Genomic DNA, 16,579 nt, shown 5'->3' with positions numbered 1-16,579 from the left:
CCCAATGTGGGGCTCAAACTCACAACCCGAGAGATCAAGAGTTGCATGCTCACCAACTGAACCAGCCAGGTGACCCTCTACCAAACACTTAAAGAATGAATATCTGCCTTCCCAAACTATTCCAAAAATAGAAAAGGAAGGTATTCTTCCAAATCCATTCTACGAGGCCAACGTTACCCTGAAGAACTCATGCAACTTAACCTCCGAATAGATAATCTGATTAAAAATGGGCAGAGGACCTGAATACACAATTCCCAAAGACATACTGATGATGAACAGACACATGAAAAGATGCTCAGCATCACTCATCATAAGAGAAATGCAGATCAAAACCATAATGAGATAGCACCTCACACCAGTCAGAATGACTAGTATCAAAAAGACAAGTGTTGAATATGTGGAAAAAAGGTAACCCTTGTGTACTGTTGGTGGGAGTGTAAATTGGTGGAGCCATTGTGGAAAACAGTAAGGAGGTTCCTCAAAAAATTAAAAATAGAATTAACATATGATCCAGCAATTCTACTTCTGGTTATTTATCAAAAAAAGCAAAAACAAAAACACTAATTCAACAAGACATCTGCACCCCCCCATGTGCCCTGCACGTTATTTACAATAGCTAGGACATGAAAGCAACCTAAGTGTCCATCGATGGATGAATGAAAAAAACCCAAAAACGTGATGTACACACACACACACACATATATGGAATATTCAACCATAAGAAATGAAATTGTGGCATCTGCAACATGGATAGACATTGAGGGCATTATGCTAAATGAAGTGAAAGACATTGTATGATCTCACTTATATATGGAATCTGTAAAAAAAAAAAAAAAAAAAGACAAACATGAGAAAAACCATGCTCATAGATGATACAAAGAACAGATAGGTGGTTGCCAGAAGTGGGGTGTGAGGTGTGTAAAATGTGTAAAAGGGAGTCAAAAGATAAACTTTCAGGTATAAAATAAGTCACAGAGATGTGACTATAGGTAATACTATACTGCCTATCTGCAAGTTGCTAGGACAGCACATCTCACAAGTCCTTCTTATCACAAGAAAAAACTTTTTAGATTTTATTTAAAAAATTTTTAAGTGTTTATTTTTAAATATAATTTGACAGTGTATACAGTGTGCTCTTGGCTTTGGGAGTAGGTTCCCATGATTTATCACTTATATATTAACACTCAGTTCCCATCCCAACAAGTGCCCTCCTCAATGCCCATCTCCCATTTCCCCTCCCTGCCCTGGACCGCCCCCCCCCCGCCCCCATCAACCCTCAGTTTGTTCTCTGTATTTAAGAGTCTCTTATGGTTTGCCTCCTGTTTGTAACTATGTATTTTTCCCCCATCCCTTCCCTCATGGTCTTAAGTTTCTCACATTCCACATATGAGTGAAAACATAAGATACCGGTCTTTCTCTGACTTATTTCGCTTAGCATAATACCCTCCAGTTCCATCCACGTTGCTGCAAATGTCAAGATTTCATTCTTTTTCATTGTCAAGTAGTATTCTATTGTGTGTGTGTGTGTGTGTGTGTGTGTGTATGTGTGTGTATACACACACACCACATCTTCTTTATCCATTCAGTTGATGGACATTGGGCTCTTTCCATAATTTGGCTATTGTTGATAGTACTATAAATATAAAATAAATATTAGGGTACATATAAATATTAGGGTACATATGCCCCTTCAAATCAGCACTCCTGTATCCTTTGAATAAATTCCTAGGAGTGCTATTGCTGGGCTGTCGCGTATTTTTAATTTTTTAAAGAACCTCCATACCGTTTTCCAGAGTGGCTATACCACGTTGCATTCCCACCAACAGTGCAAGAGGGTTCCCCTTCTTCCACATCCTTGTCAACATCTGTTGTTTCCTGAGTTAATTTTAGCCACTCTGACTGCTGTGAGGTGGTATCTCAATGTGGTTTTGATTTGTATTTCTCTGACATGAGTGATGTTGAGCATCTTTTCATGTGTCTGTTAGCCATCTGCATGTCTTCTTTGGAAAAGTGTTTAGTTTTGAGACAGAAAGAGACAGAGCATGAGCAGGAAAGGGGCAGAGAGAGAGGAGACACAGACTCCAAAGCAGGCTCTGAGCTGTCAGCACAGAGCCTGACATGGGGCTCGAACTCATGAACCATGGGATTATGACCTGGGTTGAAGTTGGAAGCTCAAATGAAAAAATTTGGGGGGTAATTATATACAGTGACAAATGTTAACTAGTCTTATTGTGGTAATCATTTTGTAATGTATACAAATACTGAATCATTAAATTATAAATCTGAAATAAAAATATGTCAATGATACCTCAGTAAAAACAAGAGGTGATTAAAAAAAGTATTTTACTGAAAAAAGATAAATCTATCCATTGCCCCTCAAAGTTTCCTCTGGTCTTTTTCCTAGTCCCTCCCCTAGCCCTGCTCTACCCCAAACTTAAATGATCTGCTGTCACTCTAGTTTACTTTTTCTAGAATTTTAGATCAATGGAATTTATAATATATACCTTTTAATCTGATTTTTGTCACTCTGTGTAATTATTTTAAAATTCATTCTTATGTGTGTCAGTAGTCATTTCTTTTCATTGCTAAGTAACATTTCAATAGTATGGACAAAACACAATTTGATCCATTCACATGTAGATTATATCCAGTTTTTGGCTTTTAAAGCTGCTATGATCTTTTGTATGAACTTGAAAGTCAGTTTTGCTGGTTATAAATCCTTGGCCCACACATTCTTTCCTTGATTATTGTGATTTTTTTTTTTCTATGCATGGATCATTGCTGTTCAAGAGTCTACTGAAAATCTAATTTTGTTTCCCTTGTAAGTCACATGGCTTTTTTCCCCCGGATGCCCAAACGATTTTATTTAAAGGCCAGTAATTTTATTACAATTACGCCCTTTATGCTAGTGATTCTGGGTTGATACTTTTTTTTTAAGCATTTTATTTTTTTAAGTAGACCCCATGCCCAACATGGGACTGGAACTCATGACCCTAAGATCAAGAGCCATATGGTCTATCAACTTAGCCAGCCAGGCACCCCTCTGGGTTGAGATTTCAAAAGTTTATTTATTTATTTTGAGAGAGAGAAAGACAACGCTCAAGGAGAATCCAAGTAGGCTCCGCATTGTCAGCACAGAGCTTGATGCAGGGTTTGATCCCTTGAACCATAAGATCATGACCTGAACTGAAAGCAAGAGTCAGATGCTTAACCAACAGTGAGCCGCCCAGGTGCCCCTTGATATTCTTATGTGTAGAGCATGCTCTCTCAAAATGCAGTTTCAAATTTTGTTTTAAAATTTTAAGATAGTTTTCTTGAATTAGTTTTTAGTATTTGTTCTTTTTTCTTCTTCAGGAGTTCTTCATATTCGTGTTTGATCTTTGCCTTTTTTCTCAAAATCTTTTTATCTCTTCATTTAAAAAAAAATTTTTTTTAACGTTTTATTTATTTTTGAGACAGGGAGAGACAGAGCATGAACAGGGGAGGGTCAGAGAGAGGGAGACACAGAATCTGAAACCGGCTCCAGGCTCTGAGCTGTCAGCACAGAGCCTGACGTGGGGCTCAAACTCACGGACCACAAGATCATGACCTGAGCCGAAGTTGGCCACTTAACCGACTGAGCCACCCAGGCACCCCTATCTCATTTTTTTTTTTTAAGAAATACTATTTTATTTTCTTTTTATATTTTAGTTAATATACAATGCAATATTGGTTTCAGAGGTAGAATTCAGTGATTCATCACTTACATATGACGCCCAGTGCTCATTACAACAAATGCTCTTTTTAATACCCATCACCCATCTAGTCCATCTCTCATCCACCTCTCCTCCAGCGACTTTCAGTTTGTTCTCCTCATTAAGAGTCTTTTGTGGTTTGTGTCTCTCTCTTCTCTTTCCCCCTTTCCCATATGTTCTTCTGTTTTGTTAGTTAAATTCCATATATGAGTGAAATCATATGGTATTTGTCTTTCTCTGATTGACTTATTTCGCTTAGCATAATATATTCTAGCTCCATCCACATCGTTGCAAGTAAGATTTCAGGTTTTTTGATGGCTGAGTAGTATTCCAAAAATATGGAACACTTCATGAATTTGTGTGTCATCCTTGTGTAGGGGCCATGCTAATCTTCTCTATATTGTTCCAATTTTAGTATATATGCTGCCAAAGCAAGAACAAGAAATTTCCTCTTCTTCATGATCTATTTCTCTTAAGACATTATCTGTTGTTGTGTTTATTTGCTCTTGTATTCTTTCCAGTTTAGTCTTTATTACTGAAATAATTTTTCATTTCTGATTTTTTCCTAAATTCTGTCACTTCATTTTGAAGTTTTTCTAATTGTGACTTATGGTATTTTTTTCACACCTTGTATCATTTAAAAAATGTTTCTTAGCTTGATTTGAAATAGCAGGTGAGAGTTTGATTCTGTTTTGTGGGCATGCCTTTCTTTCATTGCTTGTCAGGATGTTATTCTGTATATTCTTTTTTTTTTAATTTTAAGTTTTTACCTTAATTCCAGTTAGTTAACACGCAGTATTATATTTAGTTTCACAGTGATTCAACACTTCCATCCATCACCCTGTGCTCATCAAAAGTGCCCTCCTGAATCCCCATGATGTATTTCACCTATCCCTTGACAACTTCTTCCCTGGAAAATTTTTTTCCTAAGAAATAACTTTAAAACATTCAGAATGCTCAAGAATTTAGTTAAGGATAAAGCTCCTAAAAATTCCTAATGTATATTATATACATTCAGAACAATGTAAATTACTCAAATAGTTTATTATACCAAAACCCCCTTAGAGCCTACCTAACTACATCCCCTCTTAAATTAGAAACTTCCATGGTAACATGCTGCCCACCAGCCTCCAAACCAGTTTCTATACTCTTTCCCTTTCTTGTGAGTTAAAATTTATGTAATTTCACCTCAAATGCTTTTGTTATTTTTATGTGAAATTAGTTGTCCTGAAAAAGTGAGGTCCAGGGAAGCCTTTCTAGGTTGAGAAGTCTGTTTTTGTTAATAAATGTGCTGACAAATATGACAACTTGCTTTCAAGATTTCTTGGCTCTGTTCCCCTCCCTGACTTTGGTCTACATCCTTGCTTTCCTTTTTCTGTGTCTCTCTCCTGCTCGATTTTGATTTCTAGTAGTTTCTCCTCACCAGGGGTCCTGTCATGGAAACAAGCCTTAGTGGGTCATAAAGGTCAGATTTCTACAAGTCCCTTTAGTTTTTCCCAGGGTGAGGGACTTGCACTCAACTGGTAGGACAAAGTATTAAACCCCTCCCAGTCAGTCCTCCAAAGATAATACAGATGGCTAGTAAGCATATGAAAATGTGCCCAACTTCATTAGTCATTAGAAAAATGCAAACTGAGGCCACAGTGAGGTACCGCTTCACACCCACTTGGATGGCTATAACAAAACAAACAAACAAAAAAAGATGACAGTAAGATTTGGCAAGGATGTGGAGACACCAAAACCCTTGTCCACTGCTGGAAGCCATGTAAAATGGTATAATTAACCTGGAAACTCAAAAAGTTAAACAGACACTTTCCATCTGACTTGGTAATTCTACTCCCAGGTATATACCCAAGAAAACTGAAAACATATGCTCACAAAAAATCTTATACATGAAAGTTCATAGCAGTATTCACAATAGCTGAAAATGTCTATTAACGGCTAAATGAGATACATAAATTCACAGGATGGAATATCACACAATCATACAAAGGTATAAAGCACTCATACTATGATATGAATCCCGAAAACATGTTAAATGAGAGAAGCCAGTCACAAAGGACCACATTTGGCATACCTCATTCAATTGTGTTCCACTTTATTGTGCTTCAGTTACACCATGTTTTTTACAAATTGAAGGTGTGTGGCTACCCTGTGTCAAGTAAGTCTATTGGTGCCATTGTTCCAACAGCATTTGCTTGCTTTGTGTGTCTGTTTTGGTACTTCTCACAATATTTCAAGCTTTTTCATTGCTATATTTGTTATGATGATTTGTGATCAGCAATCTTTGATGTTATTATTGCAAATGTTTTAGGGTGCCATGAATACACCTATATAAAATGACAAGCTTCATTGATAAATGTGCATGTTTTGACTGCTCCACTTAACTGGCTGTTCCCCCATCTCTCACCCTCTCCTTGGGTCTTCCTATGAGACACAAACGATACTGAAATTAGGCCAGTTAATAACCTTACAATGACCTCTAACTGTTCAAGTGAAAGCAAGAGTCACGTGTCTCTCACTTTAAATCAAAAGCTAGAAATAATTCAGCTCAGTGAGGAAGGCATGTCAAAAGTTGAGACAGACTATACAAGCTAGGCCTCTTGCACCGAAGAGCCAACATCTGAATGCAAAGGAAAAGTTTTTGAAGGAAATTGAAAGGGCTACTCCAGTGACTATGCTAATGATAAAAAAGTGAAACCACCTCACCACTGATAAGGAGAAGGTTTTAGTGGTCTGGAGAGAAGATAACACCAGCAGCCACAACATTCCCTTAAACCAAAGCCTAATTGAGAGCAAGGCTCTAACTCTCTTCAATTCTGTGAAGGCTGAGAGAGGTGAGGAAGCCACAGAAGTGTGAAGCTAGCAGAGGTGGGCTCCTAAGGTTTAAGAAAAAAGGCCATCTCCATAACATAAACGTGCAGGGTGAAACAGCAGGTACTGATGTAGAAGCTGCAGCAAGTTATCCAGAAGATCTAGCTCAGATCATGAATGAAGGTGACTACAGTAAACAGAGTTTCGATGTAGATGAAATAGCCTTCTATTGGAAGAAGATGCCATCTAGGCATAGCTAGAGAAAAGCCAATGCCTGGCTTCAAAGTTTCAAAGACAGGCCGATTCTCTTGTTAGGGGCTAATGCTGTTGGTGACTTGAGGTTGAAGCCAGTGCTCATTTACCATGCAGAAAATCCTAGCGTCCTTAAGATTTATGCTAAATCTACTCTGCCTGGGCTGTATAAGTGGAACAACAAAGCCTGGATGACAGCACATCTGTTTACAATGTGGTTTATGGAATATTTTAAGTCCCCTGTTGAGACATATTACCCAAAGAATCCTTTAAAATGTCCCTGCCTGGGGGAGCCTGGGTGGCTCCGTCGGTTAAGCGTCCCGCTTCGGCTCAGGTCATGATTTTGTGGTCTGCAAGTTAGAGTCCTGTATCGGGCTCTCTGCTGTTACCATGAAGCCCACTTCAGATCCTCTGTTCCCCTCTCTTTCTACCCCTCCCCTGCTTGTGCTCTCTCTCAAAAATAAATGAAAGTTAAAAAAAAGTATTACTGCTGACAATGTACCTGGTCACCCAAGAGATCTAATGGAGATTAATGACAATGAGATTAATGTAGTTTTCATTCCTACTAACACAATATCCATTCAGCAATTTCCATGGATTAAGGAATAATTTTGACTTTCAAGTCTTATTATTTAAGAAATATATTTTGTAAGGCTGTGGCTGCCATGGTGATTCCTCTGATGGATCTGGGCAAAGTAAACTGAACACCTTCTGGAAAGGATTCACTGTTCTAGATGCCATTAAGAACATCTGTGATTCATGGGAAGAAATCAAAATAACAACATGAACAAGAGTGCGGAAGGAATAACTGCAGATGTGGTGGAAAGAGCAAGAGAACTAGAAGTGGAGCCTGAAGATGAGACTGAACTGCTACAATCAAACGATCCAACTTTAACACACAAGAAGTTGCTTCTTCTGGATGACAAAGAAAGAGGTTTCCCGAGATGGAATTTACTCCTGGTGGAGATGCTGTGAAGACTGTTGACATGACAACAAAAGATTTAGAATATTACATAAACTTGGCTGATAAGGCAGTGGCAGGATTTGAGAGGATGGACTCCAAGTTTGAAAGAAGTTCTGCTGTGGGTAAAATACTATTAAACAGCATTTCATGCTACAGAGAAATTGTTCATAAACGGAAGAATCAATAGATGTGGGAATCTTCAAAGCTGTTTTCTTTTAAGAAACTGCCCCACCACTCCAGCCTTCAACAACCACCACCCTGAACAGTCAGCAGCCATCAACACTGAGGCAAGCCCCTTCACCAGCAAATAAAAAACAAAACAAAAACCAAAAAAACACACACAAAAAAACCCCAACCCCCCCCCCGACAAAAACAAAAAAACATTACAACTTGACTACTCAGATGATGCTTAGCATTCTTCAGCAATAAATTTTATTTAAGGTACATACATTGTTTTTTAGACCCAATGCTATTACTGTATACTTAATAGACTATAGGAGAGTGTAAATATAACTTTTATATGCAATGGGAAACCAAAAAATTCCTCGACTCCCTTTACTGCAGTGGTCTGGAACCAAACCCACAATGGCTCTGAGGTATTATAGGATCTGCCTGTATTATAGTATTCCATTCATACGAAATGTCCTGAATAGGCAAATCCATAGACAGAAAGTCAATTAGAAGTTGCCTAGGTTGGGGGTAGGGGGGAGAGCGACTGCTAAGGAGGATTCTTTTTGGGGTGATAAAAAAGTTCTGAAAATCAGCAGTGATAATCGCACAATTTTGTGAATATACTAAGAACTACAGAATCGTATATTTTAAAAAGGGGTGAATTTTGTAAATAAATTGTATATTAATTTAAAAACAAAAAAAATGCAAAACTTCTTTCAGTTTCAGGTGCTGTTCTTACACTGGCCAGCTATGGTTTCCAGTGAACACGGTTGGCTGCTTTGTCAGTTAGAAGGCACTCCATTGCTTCCTGCTTCCTCCTGCTCAGATACCAATACCCTAAAGCCTTTGGTTGTTGCTAGTTTATTTCCCTCTGCCTCTACTTTGGTTGTGGAAATACCTTGTTACCTCGTTCTGTTGTAAATGTGGTTACTGAGTTTTTGGTTGTGCTACCTAGTTGCTCTGTTGGTTTTTACAGAGAGATGAGGAAAGACTGAAAAGCTATGATGCCATTCCCCACCATCTTCCCAGAAGCCGCTCACCCTATTCATTTCTGCAAGCTAGTCAGCAGATAAGAATCCAAGCACCTCAAGTAAAGACCCTGACACAGGCTCCTGGGGCCTTGAGGGCTGAACAGGCTGTGGATCTCTTAAACTCGAGAGGCGCATAAGTACAGTGTCAAACTTGAGAGCTACCAAGTTTCCATCTGGGTAGACTGCAGAAGAATCTGGGGCCACCAAAGTTGGAACTGTTATATAGTGAGAAGGCACAGATTCTGGGTTCTAACGCTGACACAGGACCTTCTCTAAGTCGTTTACTTTTTCTAAGCCTTTTCTGTGTCAACATAAAATGGGAACAGGACTGCTTACCTTGCAAATCTGTTAATTTGATAATTTCTTCTTTCATTGACAAATGTTTGTGAGGATTACGTGACACACAGTAGGGGCTCAAATGGTGTGAGACACTCTTCCACTGTCCATAGTGCTTTCTTATTTCAACCATAATATCCAATGAATGGAAATGCAAGGCACTGAATTCCTATGATGCTCTTTATAACACCACTCAGTTCGAGGGGGTCCCAATGACCACTGCAAGCACGTTAACTTGAGGCGTCCATGGCAAAGGTAGCAGGAAGGCAGGCTGCCACTATCACCTTGCCAGTGCCCTGGCCCTCCCTGACTTGGGAGCTTGCAAGAAGGCATCTGTGCCAAACCCTGTCCTGGGCTGAATGAGGCTGGTGCAGCTTGGGGCCTCCCTGGATGCCACCTCTGTCTGGCTTCAGAGCAAAGCGGCTTGAAGCTGCCCCATCAAACAAGTCTGAGCATCAGTCCTTCCCAGACCCCCGCAGAGCAGCGACACAACTCCTGCCACTCTCTAGGGAGTTTCCAGGAGACACAAGGCAAGGCAGCAGAGCTACCCTCCACATGCAGGCAGAGTCTGGACTTACAGTGTGAGCATTGTTGATCTTTTTCACTTCCCACTGGCCCTCTCCGGTGTATGTCAGCAGGGAGATGGCCCCATCCGAGCTCCCACAGGCGAGGATTAGGCCATAGTCATGGGGGGCCCAGCACACAGAGTTTACTGTGGGAAGGAGGGAGGCACAGTTAGCAGAATTTCCCAAGAGGAAGTTTCACTTTTGTCAATTAAGAAGATTTAAAAAACCCATCACCTACGACTATCATAACTTCATAAACTATAGTCTACCTTTACAAAAAGTAGGATGGGGTGGGATAGATAAAAGGGATTAAGGGTGTACTTATTGTGATGAGCACAGAGTAATGGATAGAAATACTGAATCATAATATACATCTGAAACCAATATAACACTACATTAATAAAAAAGTAATAGGAAAAAAAGTAGGACAATAATCTGAGAATAAAGGCCAGTACTTAAAATGAATAAACTTAAAAAAAAAAAAATGCACCGTGTTTTTTTTTTTCCTTTCTTGATTTGCTTTAGACTGGCTTTAGGTCTTAGCGCCTTACCTCTGCTGCGGACAGAGAGCAGAAAAACCAACCAAATCCAAGGGATAAACAAGGAGCACCACGAGGGGAAAGGCGCCAGTGAGCTTCAGCCCCGCCCGCTGCAAGGCCCCGCCCACCCGCTCCTACCACACTCACGGTACCTGAGGAGTCGTGGCCTGTGTGCTCATGTGTCTTCTCCCAGGTGCCATTCTCCTCTTTCCAGATAATGACTTTCCGGTCATAGGAGCAGGATGCCAAGATGTTCCCATACATGGGGTGGGCCCAGGCCACTTGCCACACAGGACCCTCGTGACTGCAAGGGGAAAGGATCAGAGGTGGCTCACATGGGCCACAGGAACCTGCGGTGCTCTGCCAGCCACTACTTTGGACCCAACTGAATGCCTTCCTTGATAGGCAGATACAGTATCTTAGGACAGAGCCACCTAAGAATTTTATAAGGGAGAACTATAGGATGTCACCGCCAAAAGGGACCTTTGTTGGGATGTGAAAGAGGTCACAGAGGCTTTGAAAGCAAGTCAGGACTCTAAGTTAGCCTCTTTGTTCCTACACGGCAGAACCTCCCTCTCTCGTCCCGCAGTGCAGCCGACACCACTTACACCTGCCATCATCAGGAGAAGCCTCTCAGTCTATTCATTTGTGCACTGATCAATCTAGGGTTTGCACCCACAAATACTCAGGAAGTATTTACAGAGTGAACTGCTACTCATCCTTCCACAATGGCTAAGTCTTGAGTATCTGTTTCATATTTTTCACTCTTCTTCTAAATTGTTCAAGGGCATGTCTCTGCTCTTCTGATCTTATGCATTCACCTGGTAAGTACTATCTGAGCACACACGTAGTGCTAGACTCTGTACTAGGACTGTCTCTAAGGTGCAGGGAAGGGTGGGCACCAAGCACAAAGAAGCGGCATGGCAGAGGTGATGGCCCAGGCTCTTTCACACCCACTCGCCATTCACTAGCTGCTTGACTTTAGGCAAGGGCCATGCCCTTTCTATGGCTTAGTCTCCCAATGGAGATATGAGCAAGGCTTCTTTCATACCGTGCTCATGAGGGGAAATATTGGTGATAACTCACATATAAAGCTTGGAACAGTGCTGGGCACAAGAAAAGAAAAAACCACTCATGCCTGTTAGTTGGTACTGCTGTTCCTTGTTCACTCCTCTACCCCACTCAAAGTGTCCTCCCTCTGGCTGGGACAATTCCCAGTCCCCACAAAGGAGCTGCCAAGCAAACTCACAGGAGACTCAAATGTCCTACAACTAGCATAGTTTTAACTGAGGCAAAAAAAAAAAGAAAGGGTGTGTGAATTTTTTATTCCTGTAGTATTGCACATCTTTTGAACCTAAGAAAAACAGGGCAGAAAAGACTGAGTAACAGCAGACGTGCCCGCTTCTGCCAGAGCTGGCAGCCAGGCACCTCTCTGTGTAGCCATGGGCTGCTGCTGCCCAGGGAAAGTAGCATGTGACCCCTTACTCAATTTTTGACACTCAGGAAGAGGGGAACTTCTAGGCCCATCTCCCCAGAAGGCTACTTAGTTATGCCTTTTTTTTATATAGAAAACTTAAAAAAATTTTTTAATGTTCATTTGCTTATTTTTAAGAGAGAGAAAGAGCATGAGTGGGGGAGGAGCAGAGAGAGGGAGACACAGAATCCAAAGCAGGTTCCAGGCTCTAAGATGTCAGCACAGAGCCCGATGCGGGGCTTGAACTCACCAACTGTGAGATTATGACCTGAGGCAAAGTCGGACGCTTAACCAGCTGAGTCACCCAGGCGCCCCAAGTTATGCCTTCTTTAATTAACAAACGTGTAATGAGCCCCTGTCTGTCAGGGGTTCTTAATTTCTCCTGTGCAGTCTGGTGAAGGCAATGGTTGGTCCCTTTTCAGAATAATGGATACAATACATCAAGCTAGGATTATAAAGGAAACCTAATTATACTACAATATAGTTAGTGAAATGTTAAAGAACGATTTATAATATAGTGATACGTGTACTTCTCGGTTAGCACATTAATAAACTCTAGTGGCAAGTCTAATAGCCACTCTTAGTTCAGAGTAGTGATGAGTGTAAGTGCTACTCTGAGACAGCTACAACTGTAATGTGATATGAAACCATGTGTTTCTTCTACTGGTAATAAAGTTACAGGTGCTCTGACTTCTGTGGTTTCCAGCCTACCTCCAAGGTTGAAGGAAATGCTAAATATCTGAGTCACTGAAAATAAAGATGTGATTTTTTTTCCCCTCAGCCCCAGTTCACCAACCCCTGAATTCTATACACAGAACACTGGAGATCCATGGAATCCAGGTCAAGAACTCCCATTTATTTGAAAGGCAGTGGAATGAGGGAAAGCAGAAGTGTGGCCACAAAAACCAGCCAGGATCTCAAGAATCTCAGTAGGGAGATGAAATATGGCCCTTAGTAGCAACGTGGATGGAACTGGAGAGTGTTATGCTAAGTGAAATAAGCCATACAGAGAAAGACAGATACCATATGGTTTCACTCTTATGTAGATCCTGAGAAACTTAACAGGAACCCATGGGGGAGGGGAAGGAAAAAAAAAAAAAAGAGGTTAGAGTGGGAGAGAGCCAAAGCATAAGAGACTCTTAAAAACTGAGAGCAAACTGAGGGCTGATGGGGGGTGGGAGGGAGGGGAGGATGGGTGGTGGGTATTGAGGAGGGCACCTGTTGGGATGAGCACTGGGTGTTGTATGGAAACCAATTTGACAATAAATTTCATATTTAAAAAAAAAAAAAGAATCTCAGTAGGGAGAGAATAAATCAAACATTTGTAAATATTACTGAATATCTGCCATGGGTAAATAGGCAAATTTATGGGATTTATATAATTACTAATGCATTTTTACATTAACATTATTCTTACATTTCTGCCTTTCAGGGCCACTTTAGATCACGTTGGCTACACAAAGGAAGGTCATTTCCCACTTTTAAAGGGAGCAGTAGCTATTGAAAGCACGTGGTGAGCAGGCCCTGCCTGGGAGGAGGCAGCATCAGCCCATTTTGAGGGTGAGCAGGTGAAGGCCTTGCCCAAGGTCTTCTGGGTGGCAAAGTTGGGATTTATTCCTGGATCCATCAGCCCGGGATGTCTGCTGAGGGCAGTCACTTGGCTGGGACCTGGGTGTTCTCTCTGCTAACTGCACCATGGGGCTCCTCTGATCTGCGTTCTTAGCTTTTCCTGCCTTTCTTGAGAAGCCCAACCATTCTCTGAGATCTTGCCCAGGTGTGGCTACACTCACCCCCTGAGGTCGGCGATGAGGATTTGTCCTCCATTTCGCACATCGAAGATTTTCACGGACCTGTCTGATGAGCAGGTTGCCAGGCGGGTGCCATAGTAGTCCATCTGGGCATCGTGCTGCAAAGGGAGGATAGCTCAGGAAGCCTGCAGGCTGGGTGGGTGGGGGTGGGGTAGTCACCAGGACAGTCTAGTTTGGACCAAAATTTACCTGAAATTAACCTCAAAGCAGCATCACTATCAGGCAACAAGCCAGCATCCTGACATTCCCATTTCTCTGACAGGCACTGTCTTTCTGAAGGGACAAGAAAAACCATACCTAGCTGCTTTGAGACCCTTTACAGACACGGGAAAGTCCTTTCCATCCTATTCTGTAGGGTGGGTATGGGAGACAAAACGCTGACTGGCTAGCCTCCCTCTTCTTCCTTCGTCAGGCCCCACCATGTTCTGAGGCTCTGTGGGCTACCGGGGAGGATACCTGGAGGTTCAGCTCAGCCCCAGAACCCAGGGCTAATGCTGATCCAAAGGAACAGCCTAAGACTGCCTGTAGTCCCCAGTGAGGTCCTCCAAAATGCACATTGGGCCTGGATACAAGGTTCTATTCAGACATTTGGGCTCCTTCCTCCAACCATGGCCTTAGATCCTTTGTGGACCTTTGTTTCTGGATTTTTACTAGACCTTTTTCCTAGTAGTAGGTCCAGTACTCCAGACTCTTCACCAATGCCTTAAATGTCACTAGTCCCACCGATGAATGGACCTTCTGGATGCTAACTGTCCATCCAGACCTAGGGCTGGTCCCTGCCCACAGCTCTTGTCTCCCTGGTTCCTCTGAGGTGCAAGGATGAGGCTTTGCCCACTGAACATCCTGGTCCTTCCTGTTTGTTGCCTATTCCAAGGTACCTTCTTCAGTTGTCTCATCTTGGGGGTTTTAGGAACTATCAGCTATCATTCTTATGGTATTCAGGAGCAATTCCACTTTTTCAACAGAAGCATTGTCTGCTTCAACATTCTTTCCCCACCTCTCTCTCTACCTGAGGAAAACGTCCTGATTCTTCTTTGGAAGTCACCCCCTCAACTCTTCTAGGTCTTGGCTTCTTGGAAGGCAGGCAATGCAAGTATTAAGATAGATTTCTTGGACACTTCTCTTGCAGAGTGCCATCACACACTTCAACAGGAAGTAGGGCATAGTACCTACAGACTTAAATCCTATCTCTTTACCTTACCTGGAAAATGACATAATCTCCTTAAACTTGTTTCCTTCTCTTTAAACGGGGCTAATGGTGGCATCTGCTTTAAGAGTTGTTATGAAGGGTAAATGAGATACTGAAAGTATTTAGTATGAGTCTGACAGTAAGTGAACATGCAAACATTAGTCATTACTACTATGCCTCATCTGCTTCTCAAATCTAACCTACCCAAGCAGGTAGCATATCCATTATTTTCCCCATTTTACCTATGGGGAAATCAATGCTGGCCCAGAAAAGTTAAGAAATTGGTGGGAGTCTCAGACTGCATTTTCTTACCCAAGGTACCATGCTGTCTCCAAGGAGGTGTGGTCTTACAGCTAGACCAACACATGACTGCATCCAAAAAAGATATACAACCACCGTGAGACCAAGCAACATCTCAGAAGCCCAAAAGCAATTGCTGGTGAGGTTGTGAGGGCAGGGAGGAAATGCTGTAAGCTTATTGAACAGGGTCTTGCTCAAAGGCTGGGCCTGGACTGCTTGGCCCTGCATGAAGGAGTGTCTGCATCTTTGCTGCTAGAGACTTTAATCTCTGGACCTTCTCCACCGCCCTGTCCTCCGATACCGAGCTGTGTTTGCCTCTCAGGAAACGCTCTGAGTTAATGAGTTCTGGTTCAAAGGGCTTTGCCCGGCCCACTGTCTGTGGTAGTCCTACCTTGGCTCTGCTTTGGGCTTTCGCGGTAAATGCTCTCTGCCTTTGTACTGAGTAACCTTCCTATTCTCTCTTCTTTCAGCCCTCTTTGCTATGGGGCTAAGAAGTAGCAGTAGGAGGAAGGCATGTGGGAAAACCATTGTCAGACCTTCGCACCTACGCAGCCTTCATCTCAGAGCAGGTTACTCTGTTGCCTAAAGACCGAGGGTCTTGAGCTATAAACAATTCCCAGGTTCCTCCCACTATAGAGTGACCAGAATGTCAGAGTCCTGCCAATGTGGCAGCCACTTCTGGGAGAATAACCATATCCTGAGGCTACAACCTGACTAAAGGGTGCAAAGCCACACTGGATTTATGGATGATCAACAGAAATGCTCCCATGCACTGAAATGCACACCTGCACAGTGCATGAGGGAAGGCTAAAGGAATACTTACAATCATGTCCTCATGGGAGGTGTCCACAGTGTTAATTACTGATACCTAAAACCAAAGATACAGTTGGTAAATCAACAGATGGCAGTTAGAATGCAAATTAAATCTATCAGTCATTTCTAAAGTTCTTGCCTGCATTTGTTCATTCATTCACTAAACATTTAGTTTCAGTATGTTCTTTTTACCAAGAAATGGAGATATAATGAGTAAGAAGTATTTCTTGGGGTACCTGGGTGGCTCAGTTAAGCACCTTACTCTTGATTTCAGCTCAGGTCATGACCTACAGTAAGTTGGAGCCCCATGTCAGGCTCTGTGCTGATGGTGTGCAACAGGTTAGGACTCTCTATGGGCACGCGCTCTCTCCCTCTCAAAATAAATATTTTAAAAAATGAAGAAAAGAAGTATTTCTTGCCCCAAGAATGTTGCACATAATTAACCCTGACATGCAAAGATAAGTACTTTAACGGTAGTTTACATGTACGTAGCAGCCTGAGGGGCTGGTGGTGGTAGACATGAACTGGGGGTCAGATGATGAGAAATTTGCCAGGTGGCACAGGGGAAAAAAGGAAAGTCCAAGCAGA

The 16,579-nt window shown here is 42.0% G+C and overlaps 1 protein-coding gene and 1 non-coding gene across 3 annotated transcripts in view; both read right to left on the bottom strand.

Annotated features, from left to right (window-relative positions):
- The window catches only part of SEC13 (SEC13 homolog, nuclear pore and COPII coat complex component), a 35,001-nt gene that overhangs the window by 15,516 nt on the left and 2,906 nt on the right, over positions 1–16,579 (bottom strand). For both annotated transcript variants that reach the window (XM_015069356.3, XM_027042636.2), the window contains exons 2-5: positions 16,002–16,046; positions 13,672–13,787; positions 10,560–10,711; positions 9,881–10,014 (exon numbers count right to left, since the gene is read on the bottom strand). In XM_015069356.3, the coding sequence (XP_014924842.1) occupies positions 9,881–10,014; positions 10,560–10,711; positions 13,672–13,787; positions 16,002–16,046 (447 nt within the window). The remainder of the gene's footprint in view (positions 1–9,880; positions 10,015–10,559; positions 10,712–13,671; positions 13,788–16,001; positions 16,047–16,579) is intronic.
- Positions 4,067–4,169, bottom strand: LOC113594678 (U6 spliceosomal RNA). The gene has a single exon (XR_003415098.1). It is a non-coding gene; the product is annotated as a U6 spliceosomal RNA (small nuclear RNA).

This window comes from Acinonyx jubatus, chromosome A2 (assembly GCF_027475565.1).
Source record: "Acinonyx jubatus isolate Ajub_Pintada_27869175 chromosome A2, VMU_Ajub_asm_v1.0, whole genome shotgun sequence".
Taxonomy (NCBI): Eukaryota; Metazoa; Chordata; class Mammalia; order Carnivora; family Felidae; genus Acinonyx; species Acinonyx jubatus.
Note: the sequence above shows the minus strand (reverse complement) of the source record. Positions and strands in the feature narration are given on the sequence as shown.